At 53.9% G+C, this 26,079-nt stretch overlaps 1 protein-coding gene across 1 annotated transcript in view; it reads left to right on the top strand.

Annotated features, from left to right (window-relative positions):
* Positions 1–26,079, top strand: part of COL23A1 (collagen type XXIII alpha 1 chain) — a 355,798-nt gene that overhangs the window by 309,610 nt on the left and 20,109 nt on the right. The window contains exons 6-9 of the mRNA XM_086705987.1: positions 18,219–18,245; positions 19,932–19,958; positions 21,321–21,347; positions 25,936–26,052. Of these exons, the coding sequence (XP_086562113.1) occupies positions 18,219–18,245; positions 19,932–19,958; positions 21,321–21,347; positions 25,936–26,052 (198 nt within the window). The remainder of the gene's footprint in view (positions 1–18,218; positions 18,246–19,931; positions 19,959–21,320; positions 21,348–25,935; positions 26,053–26,079) is intronic.

Genomic DNA, 26,079 nt, shown 5'->3' with positions numbered 1-26,079 from the left:
TGCCCCTTCCCCCCACCCCCACCCCATCTCCCTCCCCCTGGCTGGCTTGGCCGCCAGCCTCTTCCCAGTGGGCAGGGGCTGTCCTTCCCAGCCCACCGAGTCTTGTCAGCACTCAGGAACGGGAGACTGCTTGATTCCAGTTTGGTCTTTGTGGTGTCATCGCCTTCTCAGATCTTTTGAATTAAACCTAGAAGTTGGCTTATACTTGCAGTCAACGTGCCCCGCCCAGGCTGGGTGAGTGCTGCATGAAAAGCAAAATTTGATGTAGCTGTGTGGCCGTCCAGTCCTGCTCAGAGAGGTTAAGGACCACAGCCGTGGCATCCAGAAGTCCTGATGTATCAGAGCAGGGGGGTGACCTGGTGGAAGGAGAGCATGGCGGGACCATATGGTTGGGCGATGGAGTTGTTCTGTGCCTTCAGGTCAGGAAGGTGCACGGAGGAGAATGTTGGTTGATTCAGAGGCCTCAGTAATGACCAGATCTGGCCAGAGTCTGGATGGGCTGGTGATGGAAGTGGAGGGAGGGAGGCTCCCCCAGTCCTGCAGGAACCACCTTCCCAGGAGGCTGTGGAGGGTAGTCCTGGCAGACCTGGGCTTATAGTGCCTCCTAGCTGGGCATCTCAAGGAGAGCGGGTAGTGGCTCGGTCAATGGGTTTTGTCCCTCTTCCCCCCTTATTGGCCCCTCTGAGCACAGGGTGACTCCCTGACTCCCTTCTCCCTGGCATAAGAGAAGATTTTGGTTGATGCATTTTTCCAGGTAAAGGACAGGAGTTCCAGACCAGCCACCAGGTCCAGGTGGAGCCGGGGTTTGAATTCCATCTTTACCACTCGCTGATCTAAGTCTCCCTTTCCCTCCCTGTGAAGAGGGCGGTGAGGTTCAGGTGAAGTGAGGTCATGCCTGGAGCCTCCAGACACCAAAGGTGGACAGGTGACTGGGGCTGTTACAGGGCTACCAGGGAATTAAGCCTGAGGGTTAGCATGTGAGGAGGGACTTGGTACCCAGCCTGGGCCAGAGATGGGACTCTGTGAATTGGGGGAGGGGAGGCCAGGGGATGAATGTGCTTGTAGTGTGTTAAGTTCTGAGCTTCCTGGGAAGAAAGTAGATTAGGGCCCAGCTATCCTTCCCCACTGCCTGGTCGGGCCAGGTGAAGGGTAAGGGGACCCTGTCAAAATCTCTGGTAACATACCCACGAGTGTACAGGGCTGGGGCTCCCCTTTTCCTGAGGTCACCTGATGGCGGTTTGAATGCACACCGCCCTTTCCATACAGATATGAACATCTTCCCTGGCTGGGCTGGCCCTGCCTGCTGCTGCGTCCAGGGTAATCATGCTTTCAGCACCTGGAGCCAGCTCATTCCAGCTGTGTTCCTCCACACACCCTTGTTCTTTTTTCTTATTTTTTCAAGAGAAAGAGAGAATGCAGGGGAGGGGCAGAGAGAGAGGGAGTGAGAGAATCCCAAGCAGGCTCCACGATGTCAACACAGAGCCCAATGCAGGGCTCGAATTCACGAACCATGAGATCATGATCTGAGCTGAAATCAAGAGTCAGGTGCTTAACCAACTGAGCCACCCAGGTACCCCCAAGCAGCCTTGTTCTGGTGGTACCGTTTGAGCAGTCCCTTCCATGAGGCCCACAGGGTAGAGGTGACACCCTGCCTCTCTTCTTCTGTAGGAGAGAAAGCACGCCCGTGCAGTCAGGAGGTGGGTGGGAGGGCCTCCTGCAGGCTCGGGGGGCCCCTGTGTTTTGGCCTGAAATTCAGATCTCTTGGCCTGTGGAGGGCCTGGCTCCCAGCCTGGGGTGTGCTTATGGAGGGTTCCACGTGGTCATCCCAGAGGTTAGAGTGACTGCCACAGCTGGAGGGACCCGGGCCACCTAAGAGGCACTTTGTGTACTGAGTATCCACAAGCTTGAAGTCATTCAGACCCAACTCAGGATGCTGGCTCAGCCCTGTGGCTTCGGGCAGGTACTTGGCCTCTGAGCATCTGTGGAGATGATACGTACAGAGTTGGAATATTAAAATAGGGTAACGAGGGGCGCCTGGGTGGTGCAGTCGGTTAAGCGTCCGACTTCAGCCAGGTCACGATCTCGCGGTCCATGAGTTCGAGCCCCGCATCGGGCTCTGGGCTGATGGCTCAGAGCCTGGAGCCTGTTTCTGATTCTGTGTCTCCCTCTCTCTCTGCCCCTCCCCCGTTCATGCTCTGTCTCTCTCTGTCCCAAAAAAATAAATAAACGTTAAAAAAAAAAATAAATTAAAAAAAAAATAAATAAATAAAATAAAATAAAATAGGGTAACGAATGCAGCGTCCATGCAACGTGGCATACGACAGACCCTCCATAATGTCACCATCTTTCCTCACCAAGGAAAGCCTCAAGAGAAGGAAAGCCCAGCTTAGGAAATCATTCTAATCCACCAACATACACTGGCAGTGTATGGAAAATGGCTTTGAAAACAGTCAGTTTTAGGAAAAGCTGTTTTTCTGCAGTTCAGTAAACTTCGGGACCAGCCTCAGGGAGGATCTTTTTTTGTGTGTTAAAAACATGTCACTTCCTAAAGGGAAGTAAGAGCAAGAAAAATATCAGGCAGGAGGGTCATGGTGGAGAGCATGCTGGCTGTGTGTTCTGGATTACTCGAGGCTGGCCCCTCCCCCTGAGTGAGACCAGCTGAAACCAGGACCATATGTGGACCTAAGAGCTGAGGTCAGGAGACTGGGGCATAGGAACCAAGGCACAGGACTGTGGGGCAGGTTGTGGACTGACAAGGGCCCAGGGTCATTTTGTGCACAGCCCCCTTACACAGAGGCCAGCCTGTCCTTGCTGCTGGGAGAGTTCATTAATAGCTCCCTGCTGATGACAACAGAAGTATGTTTATTATAAAACTGTCCCAAAATAGAGAAAAGCACAAAAAAGGAAAAAACGATCATCTGTAATCCTACCACCCACAGATTAGTCTTCTCAATATTTTGGTGGTTGTCCTTTCAGTATTTGTTATGTGTGAATTTGTTTTTACGTTTATTAGTCTAAAAATGGGACTACTGGACATACTTCTTTGGAGGGAGCCTGGTTTTGTTTTGTTTTTTTTTTCCTACTTAATATAGCATCCTTAAGATGGTATATCCACATCCGTAAGCATTCTAGGGGCGCCTGGGTGGCTCAGTTGGTTAACCATCTGACTTCGGATCAGGTCATGATCTGGCAGTTCATGAGTTCAAGCCCCACGTCGGGCTCTGTGCTGACAGCTTAGAGTCTGGAGCCTGTTTCAGATTCTGTGTCTCCCCTCTCTCTCTGTCGCCCCCACTCTGCTCACACTCTCTCTCTGTCTCTCTCTCTTGAAAATAAACATTTTTTAAAATTAAGAAAAAAGAATTCTAGAAGGTAAGAGCTACATAGTATTTTATCATCTGTATAATTTTTTTAAGCCGTCTCCAAGTTATAGTGTTTATTTGACAATCTTTTACACCTATGGTCAACATCCTGGGAAGAAACTTAGGTGTATTTCCATGATTATCTCCTTAGGAGAAATGTCTAGAAGTTGAATTGCTGGACCAAAGGGTTTGCACATGTTGAAGGCTTTTGATGTGTATTGCCGGATTGGCCCCCTGGAGGCTCTTCTAATTTACATTCCCACCAACAGCTTACAAATGTTGCATATTTCCCCAAACCCTGGCCAACTGTGGGTATTATCATACTTTTAAATCTATGCCAATATGATAAGTTGAAAAAAATGTGCATATATGTATCCTGTTTTAATTTACGGTATATTTTAATGAGCAGTACATGTAGTCTTTGAGATTAAACTAGGTTTAATAAAGTTTGCATAGGGGCGCCTGGGTGGCGCAGTCGGTTAAGCGTCCGACTTCAGCCAGGTCACGATCTCGCGGTCCGGGAGTTCGAGCCCCGCGTCAGGCTCTGGGCTGATGGCTCAGAGCCTGGAGCCTGTTTCCGATTCTGTGTCTCCCTCTGTCTCTGCCCCTCCCCTGTTCATGCTCTGTCTCTGTCTGTCCCAAAAATAAATAAACGTTGAAAAAAAAAAAAAAAAAAATTTAAAAAAAAAAAAAAAAAAAAATAAAGTTTGCATAGACCTAACTCCCACCTGGTGGTAGAGCTTAGAATTGCAGGTATAGTTTAAGGAGGAAATCAACATTTTTGAGAGCTTCCAGATCCCGGTTGGTCCAGGGACATCATGGAATCAGCAGCCTAGGAGGAATTCTGAGCTTTGAACATTGTGAGTCAAAGGTGGGACCCACAGAGGAGCCCTAGGCACTTCACTCTCCTTGCATTTTGGGATAGTAACCAGCATTTATGTTAATAAAGTGACTTTTGACATCTCATACATAGGAGGCTTGGCTCTGTTCGGTGAATCTGGAAGGTGTCATGCCCTGTGCTGGGTACTGGGGTGGCACAGAGATGAATCAGATCAGTCATAGTCTTTGGAGAGATGTGGGGGGAGGGGGGACCTACACAACCAGTTTGCCATGGGATAGAGAGAAAGGAACAGTTAGTTAGGGGTCACTGTGACTTCCTGGGTATTTCTTATCACAAGCCTTTTTTTCTCTCCAAACCGTGGCTTCTGTCCAAGATGCAAAAGGCTTGTCGTGCAAGGCTCAATCTTGCTTACACCTTGACTTTTGCACAGAAAACATCAGACTCTCACCATCTGCTAATTACAGCATCAAAACTCTTCCTCTTTGGTGTTTTGGGTTTTTTTGACTCTTAACATTGAGGTTTTGTGACTTTCTGGTTTGCTTTACACCCTCCGAGTGCAACTTAAACATTTCTCGAAAAATGTGTTTTGGGTATATGTTACAGAGCTTAAGTTCCATGTATTTGAATGCATGAGGACAGCGCCAGGTTGTGAGGCTAGAGGTGCATGGAGATGATGAATTCCAGCGAGGCTAGGGTGGGGGAGCGTGCCCACTAAACCGTCAGTCAATGACTCTGTGCCAGATGCTTTCCTGGGTCCTTGGACCAGCACCGAACAAGAGAGACAAGGGGAGAGAAACAATAAACCAGGAAACCAATACACCAACGACAGGAAATGTGCTATGAAGAGAATAAGGCAGGGACGTATTGAGAGTGCCCGCCAGGTACCTACCTGGGTGTGTATAGCTGAGATGAAATCATCAGAAGTCCCTTGGGGAAGATGACATTTGAGCTGAGACTTAAATGGTGAAAAAGATGCAGATCTTGTGGAGCAAGTGTTCCTGGAGGAAAAAAGCAAGTGCATGCAGTCATGAGGTTGGGACAACCTTGGCAAGGCCACAAGCAGGCAAATGAGAGGGAAACAGTGGACCGTGACGCCAGAGAGATCTCCAGAGCTCTGCGGAGTAGCATCTTGTAGGATAACAGACTGACTGAGGCCGGAGGCCACGGAAACTTGGCTTCGTGTTTATAGAAACCACAAGCTGCCTTGCCAAGGGCTCAGAGACCTCCCCACTCCTGAAGGGAGAAAGGACGGTCAACTCCCACCCTGCCCCCACCCAAGCCCCTCCGACAGGCCAGGGAAGCAAATGTACTTTCTGACCGCTTGCTCTCACCCTGGGAGGTCGATGGTCTCCTCCCTACTTGACAGATGAGGAAGCTGAGCTCAGAGGCTAGCAGCACTTGGCTGAGACCCAAGGCCCACCCACAAGACAAAGCCTGGCTTAGCACACAGGCTGGGGACTCCTCTGTCACTCCACCCATCCTATCAGGAAGCAGGTCACAGCAGCAGTTGGGGGCTCAGGACTGTCTGCACGTGGGCAGGAGGGTCCTTCTTCTCTTACCACTCAGGGAAACAGGTACTTGGAGTCAATGTTCTGTTTCTCGTCCTCCCCCCTTGCTTTTATCCGGCCCTGGAGTTCATGCCCCATTCCACCCCCATTATCAGATTGTTAAGACCCTTTCCTGCTCTCCCTAAAAAACAAAATGGAAAACCACGTCTAACTTAAAGACAGGAATCCGTTTCTTCAGCCCACGTTCCTTCCTATTCCTCACTCATAGGTCCATCTCATAGCTACTGTTAGAAATTAGAAAGAAAAGCATCCCCTCCTGATGAAATGTGCAATTCTGTTTCCCCGGCCAGGGGCAGCTGAATAGAGCAGGCGCCCAGCCAGGGAACTATGGTGATGGAGACCTCACCCCTGCTCTGGCAATCTCTCAGGCCTTCTGAGCCCCAGTGTCCACATTGGCGAAGTGTGAGGCTTGGCCTGGTGAAAACGTGGACACTATCAACACGGCGGGGGGGGGGGGGCATGCAATGTGGTCCTGGTCCCCTGGCCAGTGACTCTGGGGACCTGAAGCTGAGTGCAGGGCCACCACCCACCCAGCAGCAGAGTTCAGAGGCCACAGAAGCCCCTAGTGATGTGGACAGGTGTCTATACTAGAGAGACCTCCCTGACAACAGGACAGAAACTGGAGGAAGGGGGCCCAGATATGAGGCAGTGACAATAATTCACAGACAATGCATGAATCAAGACTGCCCCAGCGAGGATGGAGGGAAAGAGGGTAGGTGTCAGAAATGAGAGGTGGCAGGCATTGCAGACCAGGTGACAGGTGAGGGACCAGGACCACAGCGCCTTCACTTGGCAGAGCCCCACCCCCTCCCCCTCCCCCAAGACCACCCGGGACCCATCAGACAAAGTGCTCTGGAGGCTGGGGCTGGGGGCGGTGGGCAGGATTTGCCCTGTGTCTACAGAATCAGCAATGGATGCATCAACAGCCTAGGTCCCAGGGAAAGCATAGCTCTGAGCTGAAATGTAGCATATGAGACAGGGTCTCAGCCTGGGACCAATTTTGAAATGAAAACCTCTGTTGGACCGTGTGGAATTAATCAAGTGAACAAAAAAAAGGGGGGGTGGGCCACAGAGCACCACACATTCATATGCTTTCTTGCACTCTCCAAGTTCAAAAACAGCTTTGATTGTAAAAATGTAATTAGTTAAATGATTCATCTGTAATATTCCAAATTCATCTGTTTTTAGATTTCAACAACCTACATCTCATTTTCATCTGCCCCCTGCAGTGATGCTCCCCAGCTCCCCACATTCCGGGTTGAGCAGGGATGGGATGAAAGGAGGCTTCTTGAGCCCCCAATAATGGCCCCCAGATTGGAACATCAGGGAGACACAGCTGGGCCCGAGGGAAAGGGCCACCTCCCTGGGATTTCCTCCGCAAGGTCCTGCACCAGCCCAGGGTAGGCGCTTCTTGACTCAGGCCCATGGCCTCAGGCTCACTCTGTGTCCCCAGAGTCCTTTCGATCATCTCATGTGGGGTTCCCAGATGCCTTGCTTACCCTCTGAAGCTTTTTGTGTCTTCCTGGCAGTAGCCAAGAGCCCCCAGCGCTAGATAATCAACCTTCTCCCCAAGTTCAGCTCTGGGAAAGCACTTAGCAGACAGTCCTGTGGGGTGGGGGGCGGCAGGGGGCCCTTTGCGGGGTGTACCTGTGGTGACACCTTTGCAGAGGGCCACTCTCCAGGCTGATTGTTGGCTGAACCTCTTCCCAGCATCCCCAAAGCAGCAAAGCACTTCTCTGCCTTGTACGGAAGAGCTTGTTGGCAGACCTGCGCCAGGTCACCAAGGCAAACTCAGGCCTTCCAAGAAAATAAATTTGAGAGAAGGCAGTTATTTGGGTACAAAGGTGGTCCAGCCAGCTCCTCCTGAAATCTGATATCAGGGACTGGACCGTGTCTTGCTCATGTGATGGAAAGAGAATGGGCTTTGGTACTCCATAGACCATGTGGTCTCAGTCACACCCCTAACCTGTCTTTGGCTATCAGGGCAGCCGGGTAGATGACCTCACCAGAGCCATAGTGCTGGGCACACAAGCTGGGTCCAGTGAGTGACAGTTCCTGCCACCGTGATGGTCACTGACCTCAGCAGGAAGAGCTCCCGAGGCTGAAGGAACTCCTCTCGGGCCAGTGTCCCCAGTGCACAACACCCTGGCTGTGGCCAGAGGACAGGAGTCCTCAGGTACCCAGGGCAGCCTTCAGCAGGTCAAGAGCGCCCTCTGGTGTGATCCCAGGTTCTGGCACCGGAGCCAGTGGGAAACTGATCATTCATTCCTAGAGGCATCCACTTGACAGTTGGTTCTTTCAACAACTATATATTGTGTTCTCACTACGTACGAAAGACTGTGTTTGACACTTGGGATGGAATGGCAACACAAACATCCAGGGGGTCCCTACTGGATGGGGCTGCGGTTGACTGGGAGAGAGACTCAAAGCGCATGGGGATTCCAACCTCACTGTGCGCCATGGTCAGGGCTGGGAAGGTACGGGTTACTGTGACCACCTGCAATCCGAGTCTGGCCTGGTGGGGGTCAGGGGTGCTGCCCTGAGGAAGGGAGGTGTGAGCCAAGGTCAGAAGACAAGGAGGTTCTCTCACAAAGGGAGTGGCAGAAGAGTGGCCAGAGAGAGGACACGGAGAACAGAGAACAAGCCAGGCTGGCAGGGGAAAGGGGGGATGGGGTGGGAGGGAAGCTCAAGAGGCAGTGACCCTGAAGCACCCAGCACCTTTGAGCTGGTTGGCTGCCTCCCCAGGGGCCGCAAGGTGGAGGGAATTGGCAATGGCATCCAACCTGGGAAGGATGGGACGTACACAAAAACTTGGCAAACCCATCAGGCTGCCCGGGAAGCAGTGAGTTCCCCGTCACTGGAGGTGTGCAATGGTGGCACACCCACTTCTCAGAAAGGGTGTCTAAGGAGAGGTTGGTCTTCCCACAAGGGGGCTGTTCCACCAATAGGGCCTCTTTGGGGACAGGATGGGGACAGCTTGGGGAGGCTGGCTTTGGGGGTACTTGCCAGGCACTGCTAACGCCAGAGGGGGATGGTGAGGTGGGAAGCACGCAGGATTCAGGCTCGTGACCATGCCCGGCCTCCCCTAAGCTTCAGTTTCCTCGCCTGTGAAATGGGAATAATAAGGCAAGGGGTTTTTAGCTTTTAGCTCCACCCCATTTCCTTAGTTCTCGCCCCCAGAACTGGCCCAGGGCACTCCAGTCGTTCATTAAACCACTTTCCTCTGGCACCCTCTGTACACCAAGCTCCGGGCAGGGCACTGTCACATTCGGGTGGCCACTCCATCCACACCACACCCCTCCTTTCCAGAGGAGGAAACAGGCTGGGCTTCGGGGAGTTAGGCAGCTGGCTCCAAGGTCTTCAGGGAGGGGACGTAGCAAGGACATCCCGCTCCTTTGCCATGCAGGAAGGCTGGGCATGAAGAGTGGAGCCAGGGAGGCTGGTGGAGGCTGGTGTGGGAGAGAGGCCAAGTCCTAGGCAGGGGCAGGTGGGGGACTAGAGAGAGGTCTGCAGTTTGGAGAACTGGTTCAGAGCTAGAAATGCAGGCTCACGCATTCACTGATGCCTTCCTTATGTGGGCCAGCGTGGGAGAGGCACACGCCCCACTTAAAGGGCCCCCCTACCCCGTTCAGCCCATGCACGCTGATCATTATCACAGCTTCCAATATTTCAAGAGAAGTTAGAGCTCCAAATTTTGCACAAAACCTCTGGATTCTTAAGGGTCCCCAGCAGTTCATTCCCAGTGGGTGATAATTGTGTTATCTGGAAACTGTGGAGGGCCCATCCCACAGACCAGGGGGTGATGACCAGAGAGGCTGGAAAGTCAAACCTGAGCGACGCTGGGAGGAAGCAGGCAGATGGCCCAGCAGACTTAGGCTGAGGAGCAGGAGGGCAGAGCAGGGTGTGGCCTGGGCCTGGCCAGGACACCAGGGATCCCTCAGTGTCCGCTGTGAGCTGTCTCTGTCATTCTGTCTCCTGGTTTCTCTGTTGTACCTTCTGCCTCCCTTAGACCATCTCCTTCATGCAGTTCAAGCCACACTCCGACCATCATCACCTAGTCGGCCGCTCGGTCCCACTAGATCCCCGCCCTGGCACTTCTGCCACCAAAATGGGTGCCCCTGCCTTCCACAAGAGTAGCACTGAGAGTGCCTGAGCCGGAGACAGGAGGCCAGAGGCCTCTCAGGTGGACACAGCCCAACTCACTGGCCATCTTCCATTGTGCCACATGCACTGGGAGTCAGGGCTCTTGACTCCCTTCACCCCACCCAGGAACGATTTTTCCTGCTACCTGACAGGGTAATCATGAAACTGGCAAATGTGTAATTTAAGCAGGTATTTGGGGATCGGTTCAAAGGCATAGCACCACCTCTCCCAGCCATGATGTATAATATGGACATACGTATAATTGCTTCCAGTGTGCACAGGGTATACTGAGCATGCCCTCTCCCCAAAATAGAAGCCAGCTGGCTTCCCGGCCTCACGGAATCGTAGAGCTGAAAGGGACCCAGAAGATTTTCTTTCTTTTTTTTTTCTTAAGTTTATTTCTTTATTTTGAGAAAGAGAGAGGGAGGGTGGAGAGAATTGCAAGCAGGCTCCGAGTTGTCAGCACAGAGCCCCACATGAGGCTCTAACTCACGAACCGTGAGATCATGACCTGAGCCGAAATCCAGAGTCAGACGCTTAACCAACTGAGCCACCCAGACGCCCCGACCCGGGAGATTTTCTAAGCTGAGGGTTACCAACCTAGATGACTCTACAGAGCTGACAGGTTATCTGGACGGGGCAGTGGGCCCGGTGGGGAGCACTAGGGCAGGGCAGAGCCTATGGCCCTCCGCGAGCACTTGACTCAGCCGATCATGCCAGGCATGCACACCCCAGGGTGTACCACCTTTCACTTTTTCTAGAAAAGTACAAACTCTGGATGTTGATGTGAAATGTCACCATTTTTAAATGTTGCAACTAATTCAGTGAGTTTGGCTTCGGTTTTAGTTTTGGTGTTTTAACTATACACACCAAGCAAAAGCTGGCTGTACACCAGTGCTTCACCATACAGATCAAGAGTAGGGGCGGCGGGGTGGCAGCTTGGGCAAGCCCCTAACCTCAGCAGGTTCCCAGAACCCCACCCAGCTGGGGTCTTCATGGCTTGCTGGCTTGGGATGCAATTTATTGTGACTCTACAGAATGCCCCAAGGTCCCCGGGGAGGAACCGTGTGCCTGCACCAGGGCACCAGCCAGGCTGGACCCAAGAAGTGAGGGTCCTCTCTTTCCCTAGGGTGGAATTCAAGTCTGGGAAATTGCTAAACCCGGACAGTCTTGCCGTGGTCCATGTGTGCGAGGAGCCTGGTCTGAGAAATCAGAACCACATTTGACCTGCCCCGAGGGGTCTGCCCACCCACTCTAATGAGGGAGCCTTCACACAGGAATGTGCATGTCCCAGGCTGAGGACCCCAGGCCCCAACAGCCTTGTAATTTGATGAATTGTCAACATCTGGGCCATAATTACTGGTCCCTGGACTGATAATCCTGGTAAGCCCCCTCATCCAGGGGCCCCATCCCGGTGCAATTTGGAGGCTCCGTTCCCTGACGGGAGCCATCCGCATGAATTACTACCAGCAAGCGAGACGGACACCCAGCCCCAGCCAGTCTGAGCATTTACTCCTTGTCTGCATCTAAACACGCCGGTGTAGTGATTTTGGGTCAGCTCAGCAGAGAACTCTAGCACACTGGGGGTCCTGAGGCACAGCTAACGGAGAAGAACAGAGCCAGTCCCCAGTGTGGGGTAAACAGCAGCCTTTGCTTCAGGGTTCCCCCGGGGCCGATGCACATCGAGGCACCAGCAATGGAGCCCAGCAGACTCCACGTCCCAAACTTATTTCACTAAGAAACCTTCCCTCCTTTGCCACGCTTGTTCATTTTTCTCAAAAGATGACTCTGTAGAACCCTGCTTAGGAAATCTATTCAGTGTGGGAGGGAGCGGACCCACCAAAGCACAGCCGGAGTCCCACAGTCTGCCACTGAGTCAGAGGACCACACAAGGTCACTCCTCAGGACTGCCCCTCCAAGAGCCAATGCAGACCCCACCTCCGTGTCAGCTCACCTACAGGGTCTCGTGTCTTTGGTGGGTCTGGGAGAGGAGGAGGGGAGAGGAGACAGACCTGGGACTCATCTTGAACTTGTCATCTGAGAGGAGGACATGCTCTCCATTTTACAGATGAGGAAACTGAGGCTCCGGGACTCTCAGGCCCCTGAGTGCAGCAAGGAGCCAAGCCCGCACACCGCCCAGGGTTTTTGTTTGCCCCTCACGCATCCGGAAAGCGTGCCGGAGCTCTGCTGATCTGCATGGGCAAGAGTGGTTTAAAGCAGAGCTGAGCCTTGTAAACAGCTGTGGGGATTCGTGGAGGGCAGAAGGTGTTGAAAACCTCTGGTGAATTCCATGGCTTTGATCAGGCAGGAGAGGGAGCTGGAGGGAACTGAGTGCCTGTGGGCGCAGCGCTCTGGCGTCTGGCCCTCAGGATCACCTGTTCTGTGGAAGCTGAGGTTCGGAGAGAGAGTTTCACTCGTGGGCTGCCCCAAGTGCCTTCCTTCCCACTCCTCTTGTGGGAGACGCCCACAGTCTGCGGCAGGGGATGGCTGCCCTGATGGAATAGGACCCCCGCCACCAAGGGTGTGCCTCCACCCAGGCTAGGGCTCTGCTGTTCCAGACTTCTCAGCTCCCCAGATGGCCCTCTGCTGTGCAAAGCTGGCTTGCTGTCGGCTAGGACACTCAGCCTGGATCCTGCCCCACCGTAGTCCAGCCTGACCATGCCCTCCAGCCCATGCTTGTCCTTGGCTTCCTTCAGTCCAACCCCTCACCCATCCCTGCAGTGTTTCTCCTCCCCTAAGAGAACCCAGAGCTAGGCTTGGGCTTTTCTTCAGCCCATGGAAATGCCCAGTTCATAGATGGTCCACACAGCCTCCCAGTGAGGCTGGGAACACTGCCCTCCTGGAGACCCATGGGCAGAATGATAGTTCAGACAAGTCTTGCAGGAAAGAAACCTAATTCACAGCATGTAACCCGGTGTTTCTCAAACTTACTTGACCAGCGAACCTCTTCCCCAGGCAAGCCTCTTAACACACTCTGCAGAACAGTTTCCCTGATACCAGTTTGAGCAAGGCAGTACCAGTTTGAGCAAGGGTAGCTACGGGCAGGGCCTGTCCTCTGGGGGTTCACAGCCCAGGGCCCAGCCTTCCCCAGGATAAGAGGGATCAGTTCACTTCCCCAAGCCAGGCAGGTCCGTCTGGCTCCAAAGCCAGACTGTTTCCTTCCTCTGCCCCACTGAAGCCCCTCCTCAGTGACTCCCAGTGACCGCTGGTCACCCAGCAGCCTCTCTAAGGGTCGGCTGTTTCCCCAGACAGGGAATTCAGGGATCTGAGCAGAGCTTTGTTGCCTAGATGTCATCAAGATGAGCCCAGAGCCACCTGCACAGACCAGGGCCATGGCTGTGGGTCAGCTCCATCCCCAGGGACGGCTGGCACCGTCTGCCCTACAAATGTGCACACGTGGGTTTCTGTGTTTGCCCGGGAATCTGCTCAGCATCAGATCCAACCACCCGCAGCTCCAATCTTGGGTTCCTGGGGAATGGGAACAGCTTCCCTTGAGCTGCATGGTGGACATTTCCAAGAGCACAGCTCAGGCCACACCCTCTGCTTTTATTTATCAGAAACTACAAAATTCATTGGCTTCTTTTGAAAACTCTAAGTTCTGGGAACCAGGAGCTCTGTGATCCCAGATAGAGGCAGGGCCGTAGGAAGGAAAATGGGGTTTTTACCACTTCTAGGCTTTCTCACACACCAGAGAGAGGCCTTGGGGACCACCAGGAATAATCTCGGAGTTGAAAGAGAGCAGAATCCCTCCCAGGAGATGGGAGGCCCAAGGTCACTCTCAAGAAGAGACAGCGAGGTCTGGCCATTGGAATGCTTTCAGAGACAGCCAGCAACAGGAGACTCCCCCTGAGGGGTCCAAGCCAAGGGAACATCCCAGGCTCCCTTCTGCAGCGCACACTTCTAGAAAAGCCGGCCACCTACAGCTCTGTGTGGTCAACCCAGCAGACATCCTGGAACCAGGTCTGGGGACTCAGCGATGGACCAGAGGCACCCCCGGCCCTGGAAAGGCCCAACCCAAGATGTGTGCTCAGTGCCCAGCATGGGGCAGGAGGGCTTTAGGCATCAGACCAGGTGGTCTGGACATTTTCCTTCAGGAGTGAGGCTGCCCAGAAGGGCTCAAGCAGGAGAGCCTTGCATTCTAGAAAGTTCTCCAGGGCATTGCGTGGGAGACACTACAGGTATTAGGGAAGGGCCATGGGGATGATGCTCAGGTCTCACATGTATGTGGTAGGGCTTTCCTGGAATGCGGGGAGGAGGGCTATGACGTGCCTCAGGGGCCCAAGGACCAGATTCCTCTGCAACAGGAAGACAAATGGAGCTACAGATGTCTGCTGTGCAACCCGCAGAGGGCTTTAAAAATAAGAAAGGCAGGGATATTATGCATGTGCTTCTCCAGGCAAGGACAGCTTCCCAAAGCTGATGCCCATGGTGCTCTCTGGGAGAGGAGCTGGGGAGAAGAGAAGGTTTGCTTTGTCCCGTCTCCTTCTGTACAGTTTGTAAGTTTCACTCGGTGCACATAGTACCTTTTCAGCAGAACCCCAACCCCCAACACACACACACAGGTCAGTGACGCAGGGTGGCCTGCTACCAATGATGAGGCCCGGGGTCACGAGCTGGCATGTGGGAAAGCCCGCATCTGATCCCAGGTGGGTCTGAATCCAAAGGCTGTCTCCTCTGTCCGCCCCACATGTCTCCAGGAGCTCGGCCACAGGGCTTTCTTCCAGAAGGATGGGGACCCAGCTCTGTGGCAGACAGCCTAGGGAGAATGCTGCTTCTCCTTGGGGAGGCTCCCAGGAGCACCATTTGAGCTGGGCCTGGAAGAATGAGTAGGAGTTCCCCAGGTGGAGGCGGAACTCTGTGCAGTGGAGGAAAACGGGAAAGCACAGCCTGGGGCCAAGAAACAGCGTGGCGTGTGTAAGTGCATGGGCCTCAAGGGGCACCAGATGTACTATGAGACTAGTGAAGCACCTCTTCCCAAACCCCAAGAGCTGTCAGGAGGTCATGGTGTGGCAGAGTTTAGGGGAAATGGGACCAAGCCAGGGCAGGAAGCACCCTACTGGGGAGAATAGGTAATGAGCATGCTGAGGCTCAGAGAGGTTGACTGGCTGTCTCAGGGTCACACAGCAAATGAGTTTGTCTGATCCAGCACTCTCTCTGGTAGAGAGCCAGGGTGGAAGAGGGTCCAGAGAGCCCTGCCCAGAGAGGTCTGTTCAGTGGGGGAGACAGACATACCAGGAATCCCAGAAGGAAGGCAGGGCCTGTGAGGCTTCATCCTAGGTCCCCTGGAACAGCCATCTGTCAACCCTGCTGCCCTATGCTGCAGGAAAGGGAACACCACGTGGAGAGGGGGGCCTATTTCAGCCATGGGCTCAGCTTCTACAGCTGTGGAATGGGACTATGGTGCCTGCTTGCCAGGGCGGCAGTGAGGACAGACGCCGTGAAGGGTATGGCAGGATTCAACAGAGCCCACACTGAGGCACATCAGAGCATTCCTAAACTTGCCCTGGAGAGTCTCTGCCTCTGTGGCCCTAAGGGGCGGGGTGCCTGCTTCCCTCGGACCAGCCCTGCACTGTGTCCCAGCCCTTGTCAAGGACACCTTGAACTCCTCATGCTGCTGCTGGTAAATTGGCTGTGAAGCCACTGCCCTCCCTCCCAGCCCCCCGAAGAGGAAAGAGATTAACTCAGCTCTAACTGCACCTTTGTCTCTCTTTAATTTCAGTCTGCATTACGGATTTTTTTTAATGTATGTATGTTTGTTTGTTTGTTTGTTTGTTTGTTTGTTTGTTTAGAGAGAGAGTGAGTGGGGGGAGGGGCAGAGAATCCCAAGCAGGCTCTGCGCTGACACGGTGCTCGATCCCACAAACCGCGAGATCGAGATCATGGCCTGAGCGGAAATCAGGAGCTGCCCAGGCGCCCTGCATTATGGATTTTTTAATCCCTTTAGATCAATAGAGGGGCGCTGTGTTTGGGCTCAGTTCAGCAGTCGACATGGGCACAAGCCCGGGACACAGAGTCCACGATGGCAGCCACACTGGCCAAGCTGGCCGGGGGCCCGCAGGCAGGCGAGGTCCAGTGGGCACTGGGATGGAGCAGGGAGCTTTGAACAGAGGCATGCAAGGACAGGCAGATTGTGGGGAGAGTGGCCAGGAATCTAGGCGAGGCCACTGCAGGCTGCTTGAGTGCCTGAGGACACAGAACCGGAAAGCCATCCTGGGCTCTAGCCCTGCCCTGGCTGCATGGCTGTGGGCAAGGTCTTTCCCTCACTTGGCTTCGGTTTCCCCCTCTGTAAGACAGGGATGAACACCTGCCTTACGGGCTTGCTGTGGCGATTCAGACTGAGTAGGGGTCCACAAAGAGCCCCCAGAAGAGACCCAGGGTGGGACATGTCCCTGTGTGCACTGTGGCAGCAGAAGGGGCCGGGCCTGGGTGAGGCCTAGCAGGGCCTGAGCATGGGGCAGGGAGAGGAGATGCAGGGCCAAACTTTAGCAGACTAAGGACAGGAGGCCTCAGGCATGTGGACCCAGGGGTCAGGACAGCCAGGAGCCAGCAGGAGATGCCAGCTAGGGCAGTTCCTGGTCAGCCTCAGTGACTAGGGTTGGGGCTGACAACCTGATTGGGACCCCGCAGAGCCTGGACCCACAAGGCTCAGTCGGTTAAGCATCTGGCTTTGGCTTAGGTGAGAATGTCCCAGTTTGTGAGTTCCAGCCCTGCATTGGGCTCTGTGCTGACAGCTCAGAGCCTGGAGCCTGCTTAGGATTCTGTGTCTCCCTCTCTCTCTGCCCCTCCCCTGCTCACACTCTGTCTCTCTCTCTCAAAAATAAATAAACATTTAAAAAAATGAAAGGAAGGAAGGAAGGAAGGAAGGAAGGAAGGAAGGAAGGAAGGAAGGAAGAAAATGTGCTGGGTGTAGGGACAAATGGCCTGATTTCTGAAAAGTGGGGAAACCTAGAGGGCTTCATGGAAGAGGAGGTGACTGAGCTAAAGGTGACACACAAAGGTGTGCCAGGCAGGCAGGTGATGTGCGAAAAGGCTTGGGAGTGGAGCTGCCTAGAACATTGGCTGGGGTCAAGGGTGAAGTGTCCGTGAGGATGAGGAGGCAGTGGCAGGGGGGAGGAGAGGTGTTGACAGAGACTGGGTGGATCCGGTTCATGGCACTGCCCTTGGATTCCCCACATGGCGGTGGATGGAACTCAGTGGGGCTTTCTGAGAGGCAATGGGTCCCCAGGTGGAGGGCGCCCACGGGAGCTGCTGTGCAGTGGTCACTGACCCTCTGCAGCCTCTGGAATACACTAGCCCTTGGGACCTGACCTTGTGCTATTTGGCTTCTCTCAGCCTTGACTTTTGCCTACGAAGGCCACAGCAATGCAGGGAACTGAAAGAACCTTCAGGACTCTTCCACTTGTGTCTTAGCCTGTTTGGGCTGCTCTAACAAAGCGCCATGGCCCGGGTGGCTTAGAAACAACAGAAATCTTCTCACTGTCCTAGAGGCTGGAAGTCTGAGTTCAGCGTGCCAGTGTGGCCAGGTTCTGGTGGGGGCCCTCTTCCGGGCTGCAGACTGCCATCCTCTCGCTGTGTCCCCACATGGTGGACCAGGACCCAGGCAGCCGTCTGGAGCCTCTTTTGTAAAGGCTAATATCCCATCTGTGAAGCTCTACCCTCATGAACCTCTTTGCCTCCCCAAAGCCCCCTCCTAATGCCATCACACTGGGGGTTAGATTCCAACACATGACTTGTGGGGGGGAACATATTCAGTCCCTACCAAGTTCCATGTGACAGAACTCAGTTCACACTGGCTTAAAGAAAAAACTACTGACAAACAGAAGTGTGCAGGGGTGGATGGTTTCAGCTTCAGACCCTTTGCCCCGTTTTCCTCACTGTCTCTCAGCTCTGACTTCTTCTCTGTTGGCTCTTTCTCAAGCCACATGGTACCCTCACGAGCTCCAGCCTTAGCCCCACCAGGAGAAAAGACCCTATTTCCCCTAAAGCGCCACCATTCAAAGCCCCAGACATGACGTTTATCCCTGAACCAAATCCCCCTGGTCGAGGGAATGAGACCACACGCCCAAGCCCCATACGAGCAGATGGGGGTGGTTCTGGAGGAGAAGTGGGGCTCTCTTGTCAGAGGAGGGGATTCTGGGCAGCAAACACCCAGACACCCCCACCCCAGGTCCGCGTGAAAGGTCTTCAGACCCATGGGCTCATGTCAGGTTTTGGTCTTTGGTGCTCAGTAGTGCCTCTGGGTCATAAAACACACAGGAAATGCCTTTCCAGTGTGTAACCTCTGCTCTCTGTCTCTCTCATTTCCAGGGGCCACTGGGTCTAGATGGCAAGCCGGTAAGTGATGACAGGGCAATTCTAGGTGGTCCTGGGACCAGGCCACTGTGGGGCTGAGAGTGATGGGGTGCCAGAGGGAAGGGGCCCCTGGGAACCTGGATCAGCAAGGAGAGAAACCATTTGGGTATCAGACTTAAGTTCAAATCCACCTCCACTACCTGCTGACTGTGCAGCCTTGGGGAGGCCTCTTCACCTCCCAAGCCCGAGGCTCTGTCATATGGGTCCATTAACCCTCCCCACATGCTGGGGATGTAGAGAAGTGTGGATAGCACCATCCCTGACATCTAGTCAGCCTTCAGAACATACAAGCCCCTCCTAGCAAGCCCACGTACAGAGCATCCCCCAACACAGTCTCAAGGCTTCAGTGGTAGGCACAGGGCTGATGAGTTTTTAACATGTGGGCCAGGAGCCTGTGGTCCACAGGCATCTTCAGCAGAATAAATAAGCTGTACAGGGAGAGGGCATAATTAAACAAAAAAGTGGATGTGGATGGATAGTTAGCTGGGTGGGTGGGTGGATGGATGGATGGACAGATGAATGGATGATGGAAGGAAGGAAGGAAGGAAGGAAGGAAGGAAGGAAGGAAGGAAGGAAGGAAGGGATGGAAGGAAGGAAGGGATGGAAGGAAGGAAGGAAGGAAGGAAGGAAGGAAGGAAGGAAGGAAGGAAGGGATAGATGGATGGAAGGAAGGAAGGAAGGAAGGAAGGAAGGAAGGAAGGAAGGAATAGATGGATGGATGGAAGGAAGCAAGCCTGGCTGACTGGATGATGGATGCAAGGATGAATGGATGGAAGGAAGGAAGGGAGGGAGGCTGACTGGATGAATGACTGTATGATGGATAGATGGATGGAGAGGTGGGCTGATGAATGGAAGGAAGGAAGGAAGGAAGGAAGGAAGGAAGGAAGGAAGGAAGGAAGGAAGTCTGGATGACTGGATCGCAGACAGGTGCGTGCATGGATGGACGGATGGATGGACAAATGGATTGATGAACGGTTGCATGGAAGAACAGATGGATGGATAGATAGATGAGTTGGGTTGATGAACAGTTGGGTGGATGGGTGGATGGGTGGATGGCAGGAAGGAAGGATGGTTGGATGGAAAGACAGATGAGGTAATTGTACCAACAGTTGGATGCATGAGAGGGTAGCTGAATTAGTGGGTGGACAAACATATGATGGTTGAGCAGACAAGTGTGAAGGAATGAAAGAAGTAACACGATTGAGGAGTTGCCCGGTGATGTGTGCAGCATTAAAGGATAGAGGAATGAACTGACCACCTGCATGGACAAGTTGTTGAATGAACGAACAAGCCAAGCCATTAACGGCTGGAGGGATAATGGATAGTCAAGGGGCAGCGGCCCCGGGCACGGCAGGTGCTGAGCTTGGAGGGCTCTGCCCTCTGGGAGGAGTGACAGCACATGTGCCCCTACCCGAGCTGAGAGGTACCAGCGACCCTCAAGTCCCCCGTCTCCCTCATGCAGGGGACTGCGCTGTGTGGCTTCCTTAGGGCCGGCCAGAGCAACCCTCATTAAAAGCTGACAGATTTGTGCATATACCCACCCGGCTACCCACAGCTCTGCTCAGCCCCATAGGCCCCTCTGCCCCCAAAGCCTTAGGGAAGCCAGAAGGAGAACCAGCCCAGTCCTCCTTGCTCATGCCTGTTCTTTCTCCACCTTTTTTTCTCCAGGGACTTCCAGGCCCCAAAGGGGAAAAGGTAAGTGATGCCGGATGCTGTCCAGATGCAGATGTGATAAAGGATGCCAGAAACCCGTCTCCAGATCCCAGCTCCAGAGTGTGGCCTTGGGGACAGCACATCCTCTCCTAGAGCCTCAGTTTCCCCATCTGTAAAGTGGGGTTACTAGTGCCTCCCTCCTAATGGTTACACGGCTTATATTTAACAATTTAAAGTGCCAGGGGGTTAAATTGGAGTTCTCCCAGCACCAGAGCATGACAAAGCTCAAAGCACAGTCTGCCCAGAATGAGGAGTTTCCAAAGGAAGTCCCTGCCTGTGAAAAGGGGGGTGCCAGGAGAGCCAGGGACAGGGGGGGAACAGTCCCTGTAGATGGGATTCTTTGTGAGGAGTGCACCCCCACCCCAGGAAAACAGATGGCAGAGAGCTGCCCCTGTGAACTTTACACCCCTTGTGAGAAAGGCTTTCCTGGCATTTGGCGCTGAATGTCACAGCAGACCCCTGGAGGGCTGGGGCCTCCAAGTGTCTCAGAAGGGAGGGCGAGAGAGGGGAGACCTGTGTGTCCCACAGTGGGATCAGAGCAGGGAGGGACCAGAGCAGACCTAGGTGTGGCGGGATGCTTCTAGGGAATGGCTGGGCGAAGCTGGGCCACATCCACCCCAGCACCAACCCTGCCCCCCGCCGCGATGTGCCCACGGAATAAGGGCAGCCAAGACTCCAGTCCACCATCAGAGCTGTGCAAGGCACAGGACCCGGTGCTCAGGGCGTCAGGTTAGCATTAGGGCTCCGCCGTCAACTGTACAGCTTTGGATGCGTTGGCCTCAGTTTCTCCATCTGTAAGTGAAAGCAACCTCACAGAGCCAAGGGGGAAGACTGCACGAGGTAATGGTCTGAGCGGGGCAGGTGCCGGGATTATTTCCCTCAGGCTCTGGCTGAATGAGGAAGGCAGAGGCTTTGAAACCAGAGAGAAATTGGTGTCTTGGCATCTATCACTTAGTAACATACTGCCCCAAAACTTGGGGACTTAAAACAATGATTCAGGTAATCATCAACACTCGCTGTTCTAAAGTTTCAGGATCCCAAGAGGACGCAGTGGGAGCAGCTGGTCTCTGCCCCCACCGTGTTTTGGGGACTGGCAACAGACAACAGAGTGCCCAGTTCCACACCCTGGGTGTGCTAGCTGTGTGACCTCGGGCAGGTGACTTAGCCTCTCTGTGCCTCAGTGTCCTCATTGGAAATGGAGATAAAAATAGAGCCTGCATGTTACGGTTGTTAGAATTCAGTGAGACTATGTACATAAAACACTGAGCGCAGGGTAAATGCTCAAAACATCTGATAAAGCAATAATAGTAGCAGTGATCTGTCTTCCGGTTTTTTTGTTCTCAGGGTGCACCAGGAGACTTCGGCCCCCGGGTAAGAACGGAGCAAGACCCCCTCACCCACCCACCCAGTTTGTTTTGTTTTATAATAAGGCATATCTAGCTTTCTTCCAGATCCCTTTATACCTTATGGCAGAAAGAGGTGCCCGCGGTCTCTGCCCATGTTCTATCCTTTGTGGTTTCATTTAAGTGGCCACGGGCTGGAAGCCCCAGGCCCTGGTCTGGCTGAGATCATAGATGGGTGTCTCTAGCTGACAGACATCCCAGTCATACTTATCACCATGGATGGTGGGGGGGCGTGGGGGAGGGATGTGGGACAGTGGGGCTAACACTGGCCCCAGAACGGAGACTAACCTTCCTGAGGATGACTGGCACTCCAGGAAGTGGCTGCCACTTATCAGCCAAGTAACCTTGAGCAACTCAGTTTCCCCTCTGAGACTCAGTTTCTGCAACTGTGGGGAGGGGGTGGTGACAGACCCTACCCCAAGCTGCTGTGGCAAAGATTCATTGCAGACATAAAAGTAGGCACCCCGGACTCAGCGTGGGGACAACAGGTCCCCTGGCCCTCAGAGCCCCCAGGGTCCAAGGGACTCAGAAGTGCCTCCTGCCAAACCTGGGGTCTCTTCAACGAAGCAGAGCAAGTGGTGGGGTCTCTTCGACAAAGCAGCGTGGAGACCCCGGGTGGGGTGGCCCCAACAAAGCAGATCTCAGCAGAGGGCCACTTAAATGGCCCTAAATGCGTGTCCCCACCATTCCTACCACAACCAGGGCAGAGGCCTGACCGCCCAGAGAAAAGCAGTGGAGTGGTGGGTTCCTACTTGCTTTCAAGAAGTTTAGGGAGTGGAGGTTGTAGCCGGTGAGTGAGTCACCCCCCAGCCAGCCTCTGCAAGTATTGGATGGAGCGGGGGCGGGGGGGGTGGTGGCGAAGGTGGCAGGATGCAAAGAGGAGGCAGCTCAGCGCCAAGTGATGGCTGGGCTCCAATCCCTCCAGCCTCGAGGCTCTGAGCCTGGTTTGTGCAATAAGACCAGGAGGGCCCACATCACAGGTGGTCGTGAGCATGAGCTGAGAGCAGCCGGCTGGCCAGGCTGAGTCCCCAGGACAGAGCTTGTTCTGTGCTGCGCCTTTGGAGGGCAAGGCCCCCCGAAAGCTGGCAAGGTGGCCCCGAAGTCAAAGAAAGGGCACCTGTGTGGAGCTTTGTGGCTGCCGAGAAAAATCTTTTGGTTTGCTTGCTGTTGGGTGTGTGAAAGCTGGTACTCTAAATGGGGATGCCCACTCCTCAACAGACTAGAACTGTCCTGGCCTGGGGGGTCATGAAAGAGAGATTCTTTCTGAACCCCTCCCTTCGCTCTTTGTGGATGTCCTCTTGTCCCAGTGTTCCAGCCACTTCTGAAACAGCCTCCACCCTTGAAAGTTCTGTGGTTTAAAACGACAATGTGCCACGGTCTCTCAGGACCCCTTGGGTTGGTGGGGGTAGGCGATCTCCCTCATCGCAGGCAGAGGCTGCTGGGCCTGTAGTCCAAGGTGATGGCACGCCCCATGGCCACAGTTGACGAGGCTGTTGCCTGGGAGCTCGGCTGGGGAAGGTCTCTGTGCATCAAGCCTTCTCCCAGCCTGGCAGTGGGCTTCCTAGAGGGGCATCCCCAAACTAGCATCCCAAGAGGCCAGAAACGTAACGGTCGGGCCAGTTAAGAGCTATATCTGGAATGGACGCGGTATCACTTCCACTGTATATTATTGGTCCCATCAGTCACGGGGCCCAACCAGAGTCAAGGTGGGGAAAGGGGAACAGGCCCCAGATCCTGATGGGGAGAGGGGGGGACGCCCATTGCAAGGGGCCTGTGGGATGGGAACGAGCATAGCGGCCATCTTTGTGGAGAACGTTTTTGGCCTCTCCCAATCACTCGGCTGGGTTAAGCGGCCTTGCCTCTTCTGAATCACCCTTCTGCCTTCCTGACCACACAACCCGTTTGCTGACTAGATGGTTTTCCCACGACTCAATCCGGGCTTTATAAGTAGAGACCATCACATGTACAGTCGCCGCATCTTCAAGGTAGCCTGGCCCACTGGTGTGTCTGCTCCTGCTGGCTTGCGTGTTCCCTTGACTCACTCCTGCATTTCCAAGGTTAGACCTCAGCCATCCGATCCCAGGGCACACACAAGGCGGCTGGCCAGCCTCACACCCTGAGTAACTCAAGGGAAGAGCCTAAAAAACCTGTCCTGGGGCCTGTTCAAGTGTCTAAACTCATTTTCTGCCCCAACAAGTAGAGTCCAGACCAGTGGTGCCCATCGTGGGGGCCCCAGGCTGTGAAAGGAACAATGGGGTGTCTTCGAATTCTTCCTGATACAGCGGAAAATGAAATAGGAATTACCCACCTCCATCACCACCCATGGCTGGCTGAGCTAACCACACCAATGGGTTTCTTTACACTGGACTGGAATTGTAGCCCCTTGGTCATGCCCCCGGCAGGGTCAGACCTGAGTGGGGGACATTGAGAGCTTCGGTTAATTTTTTAATTGGGAAAAACAAATGAACTGTGTCTTAGGTGCAGCTGGCTGAAGAGGTGAACTTTCCTATCATGGGGTCCGTGGATTTAAAAAAATGTCCAAAAGGCATTGCTCTCCTCAATGGCCAGAGGAGCCTTTCCCAGCTCTGAAACCCTGGGTAAACAATTACCCTTGCTGTTCCTGACCACTCCGTCTGTGAAATGGGACAATAGCAGTGTCTCAGCCAGGTGGTCACAAGGGTTGGGTGAGACACCTTCTGGGAAGTCCTAGCTTGTCGGCACTGGGCACACAGCAGGGGCCACCTCTTCCAGAGGCTTCTTCCTTTCTTGGTTATGGGGAGTTTGGGAGCTGCTGACACTGTGAGTCAAGCATGCCCCATTACTATACCCTGTGCCAGTGCTGGGCAGGTACCACTGGGGTAGCAGGAAGTGCCGGGGGCACAGTGATCCTCCCTCATTGTAGGCAGGGCCTCGAGGTGAGGGCTCTGGCTGCCTGAGGTCTGACCCAGTACTAACATCAGGTTCTTGAGTCAGGGATAGGATGCTGCATGACAGAGACTGTGTGGCCCTTCATTGCTCTTTTTATGTACTTTTTTAAGTTTATTTATTTATTTTGAGAGAGAGAGAGACAGGGAGAGAAAGAAAATCCCAAGCAGGTTCCGCATTGTCAGCGTAGAGCCCGACAGGGGCTCAAACTCATGAATCATGAGATCATGACCTGAACGGAAACCAAGAGTCAGACACTTAACCGACTGAGCCACCCAGATGCTCCTCTTTTTAACTTTTTATTCTGAGATCGTTGCAGGTCAACAATTAGTTGTAAGAAATAATACCCCAGAGGGGCACCTGGGTGGCTCAGTCGATTGAGCGGCTCAGGTCATGATCTTACGGTTCGTGAGTTCGAGCCCCACATAGGGCTCTGTGCTGACAGCTCAGAGCCTGGAGCCTGCCTTGGATTCTGTGTCTCCCCTCTCTCTGCTCCTCCCCCACTCATGCTCAGTCTCTCTCTCTCTCTCTCTCTCTCTCTCTCTCTCCCTCCCTCCCTCCCTCTTTCTCTCTCTCAAAAATAAACATTAAAAAAAAAAAACAGAAATAATACCCCTTGTCCCGTTCTCCACTCCCCCCCCCCCCCCCACCATGGCAATGTCTTGCCTCACTCAAGTACGAGCTTATAACCAGGAAATGGATACAGTCTACCTGCCTTATTTAGATTTTACCCGTTATATTCACCTGGGGGGTGTTTAAGTCTGGGCAGTGCTATCACGCTTGTAGATTCCTGAACCACATGCAGAGACCCCCTCATGGTGGCCTTGCCCAGCTACACTCCCTCCCCACCCCATCCCTAACCCCCAGCAACCATTAATCTGTGCTCCACCTGTATGACATTTCCATGTCAACAATGTCGTGTAGATGCAGCCACACAGTATGTAGCCTTTCGAGATTGGTTCTGTTCCCTCAGCGTGATGCCCTCGAGATGCATCCAAGTTACTGCACGCATCCGTACTTTGTCCCTTTGCACTTACTGCTGAGCAGTGTTCTGTGATATGGTTGTATCCCTGTCGGTTAACCCTTCACCCATTGGGTAGCTACATTGGGTTGTTTCCGGTTTGGGGCCATTACACGTAAAGCTGCTGTGAACACTTGCGTGCAGGTTTTGTGTGAGCCCGAGCGCTCATTGCTCTGCGTACGTGCCCAGAAGCGCACCTCCAGCACCTAATAAAGCAGGAGCTGCCCAACGGGGAAGGTTCTTCGGGAGGCGTGCAGCGCCCTTTCCAGGAAGAAGGGGGCCAGTGGGGCCCACGTGCTAGCTCCCACATCCAACGTGTCTCCACTCTCAACTGAACACCAGAGCTGGGCTCCAGGCACCGGGAACTGGGAAGATGGCACATTCCTCGGAGGGGAAGGGTCCTGTTAGCCTCTTATGTCAGAGTACAAGGGCTTGTCCCTTCGTGTGGCCACCAAGAAGTGGCAAGAAGCACAGTGACAAGGCGCTTCCCTCTGAGCCTGCTCCAGCTGGGGAAGGGAAAGCACGGGCCTGTCCATCTGCAGAGGCTTCTCTCTGGAGACTGGAGCCCCTTTCCTTCCCCTCCCGGTGAGCCACGCACCATGTCTTCCAGGGAGACCAAGGGCAAGATGGAGCTGCTGGGCCTCCGGGGCCCCCTGGGCCCCCTGGGGTCCGAGGCCCTCCTGGTGACACTGGGAAAGATGGCCCCAGGGGAGCACAAGGCCCAGAGGTAAGAGAGGGCATGGAGGTGGAAACA

The sequence above is a fragment of the Puma concolor genome, chromosome A1 (assembly GCF_028749965.1).
Source record: "Puma concolor isolate L17-30 chromosome A1, mPumCon1.1.hap2, whole genome shotgun sequence".
Classification (NCBI taxonomy): domain Eukaryota; kingdom Metazoa; phylum Chordata; class Mammalia; order Carnivora; family Felidae; genus Puma; species Puma concolor.
Note: the sequence above shows the minus strand (reverse complement) of the source record. Positions and strands in the feature narration are given on the sequence as shown.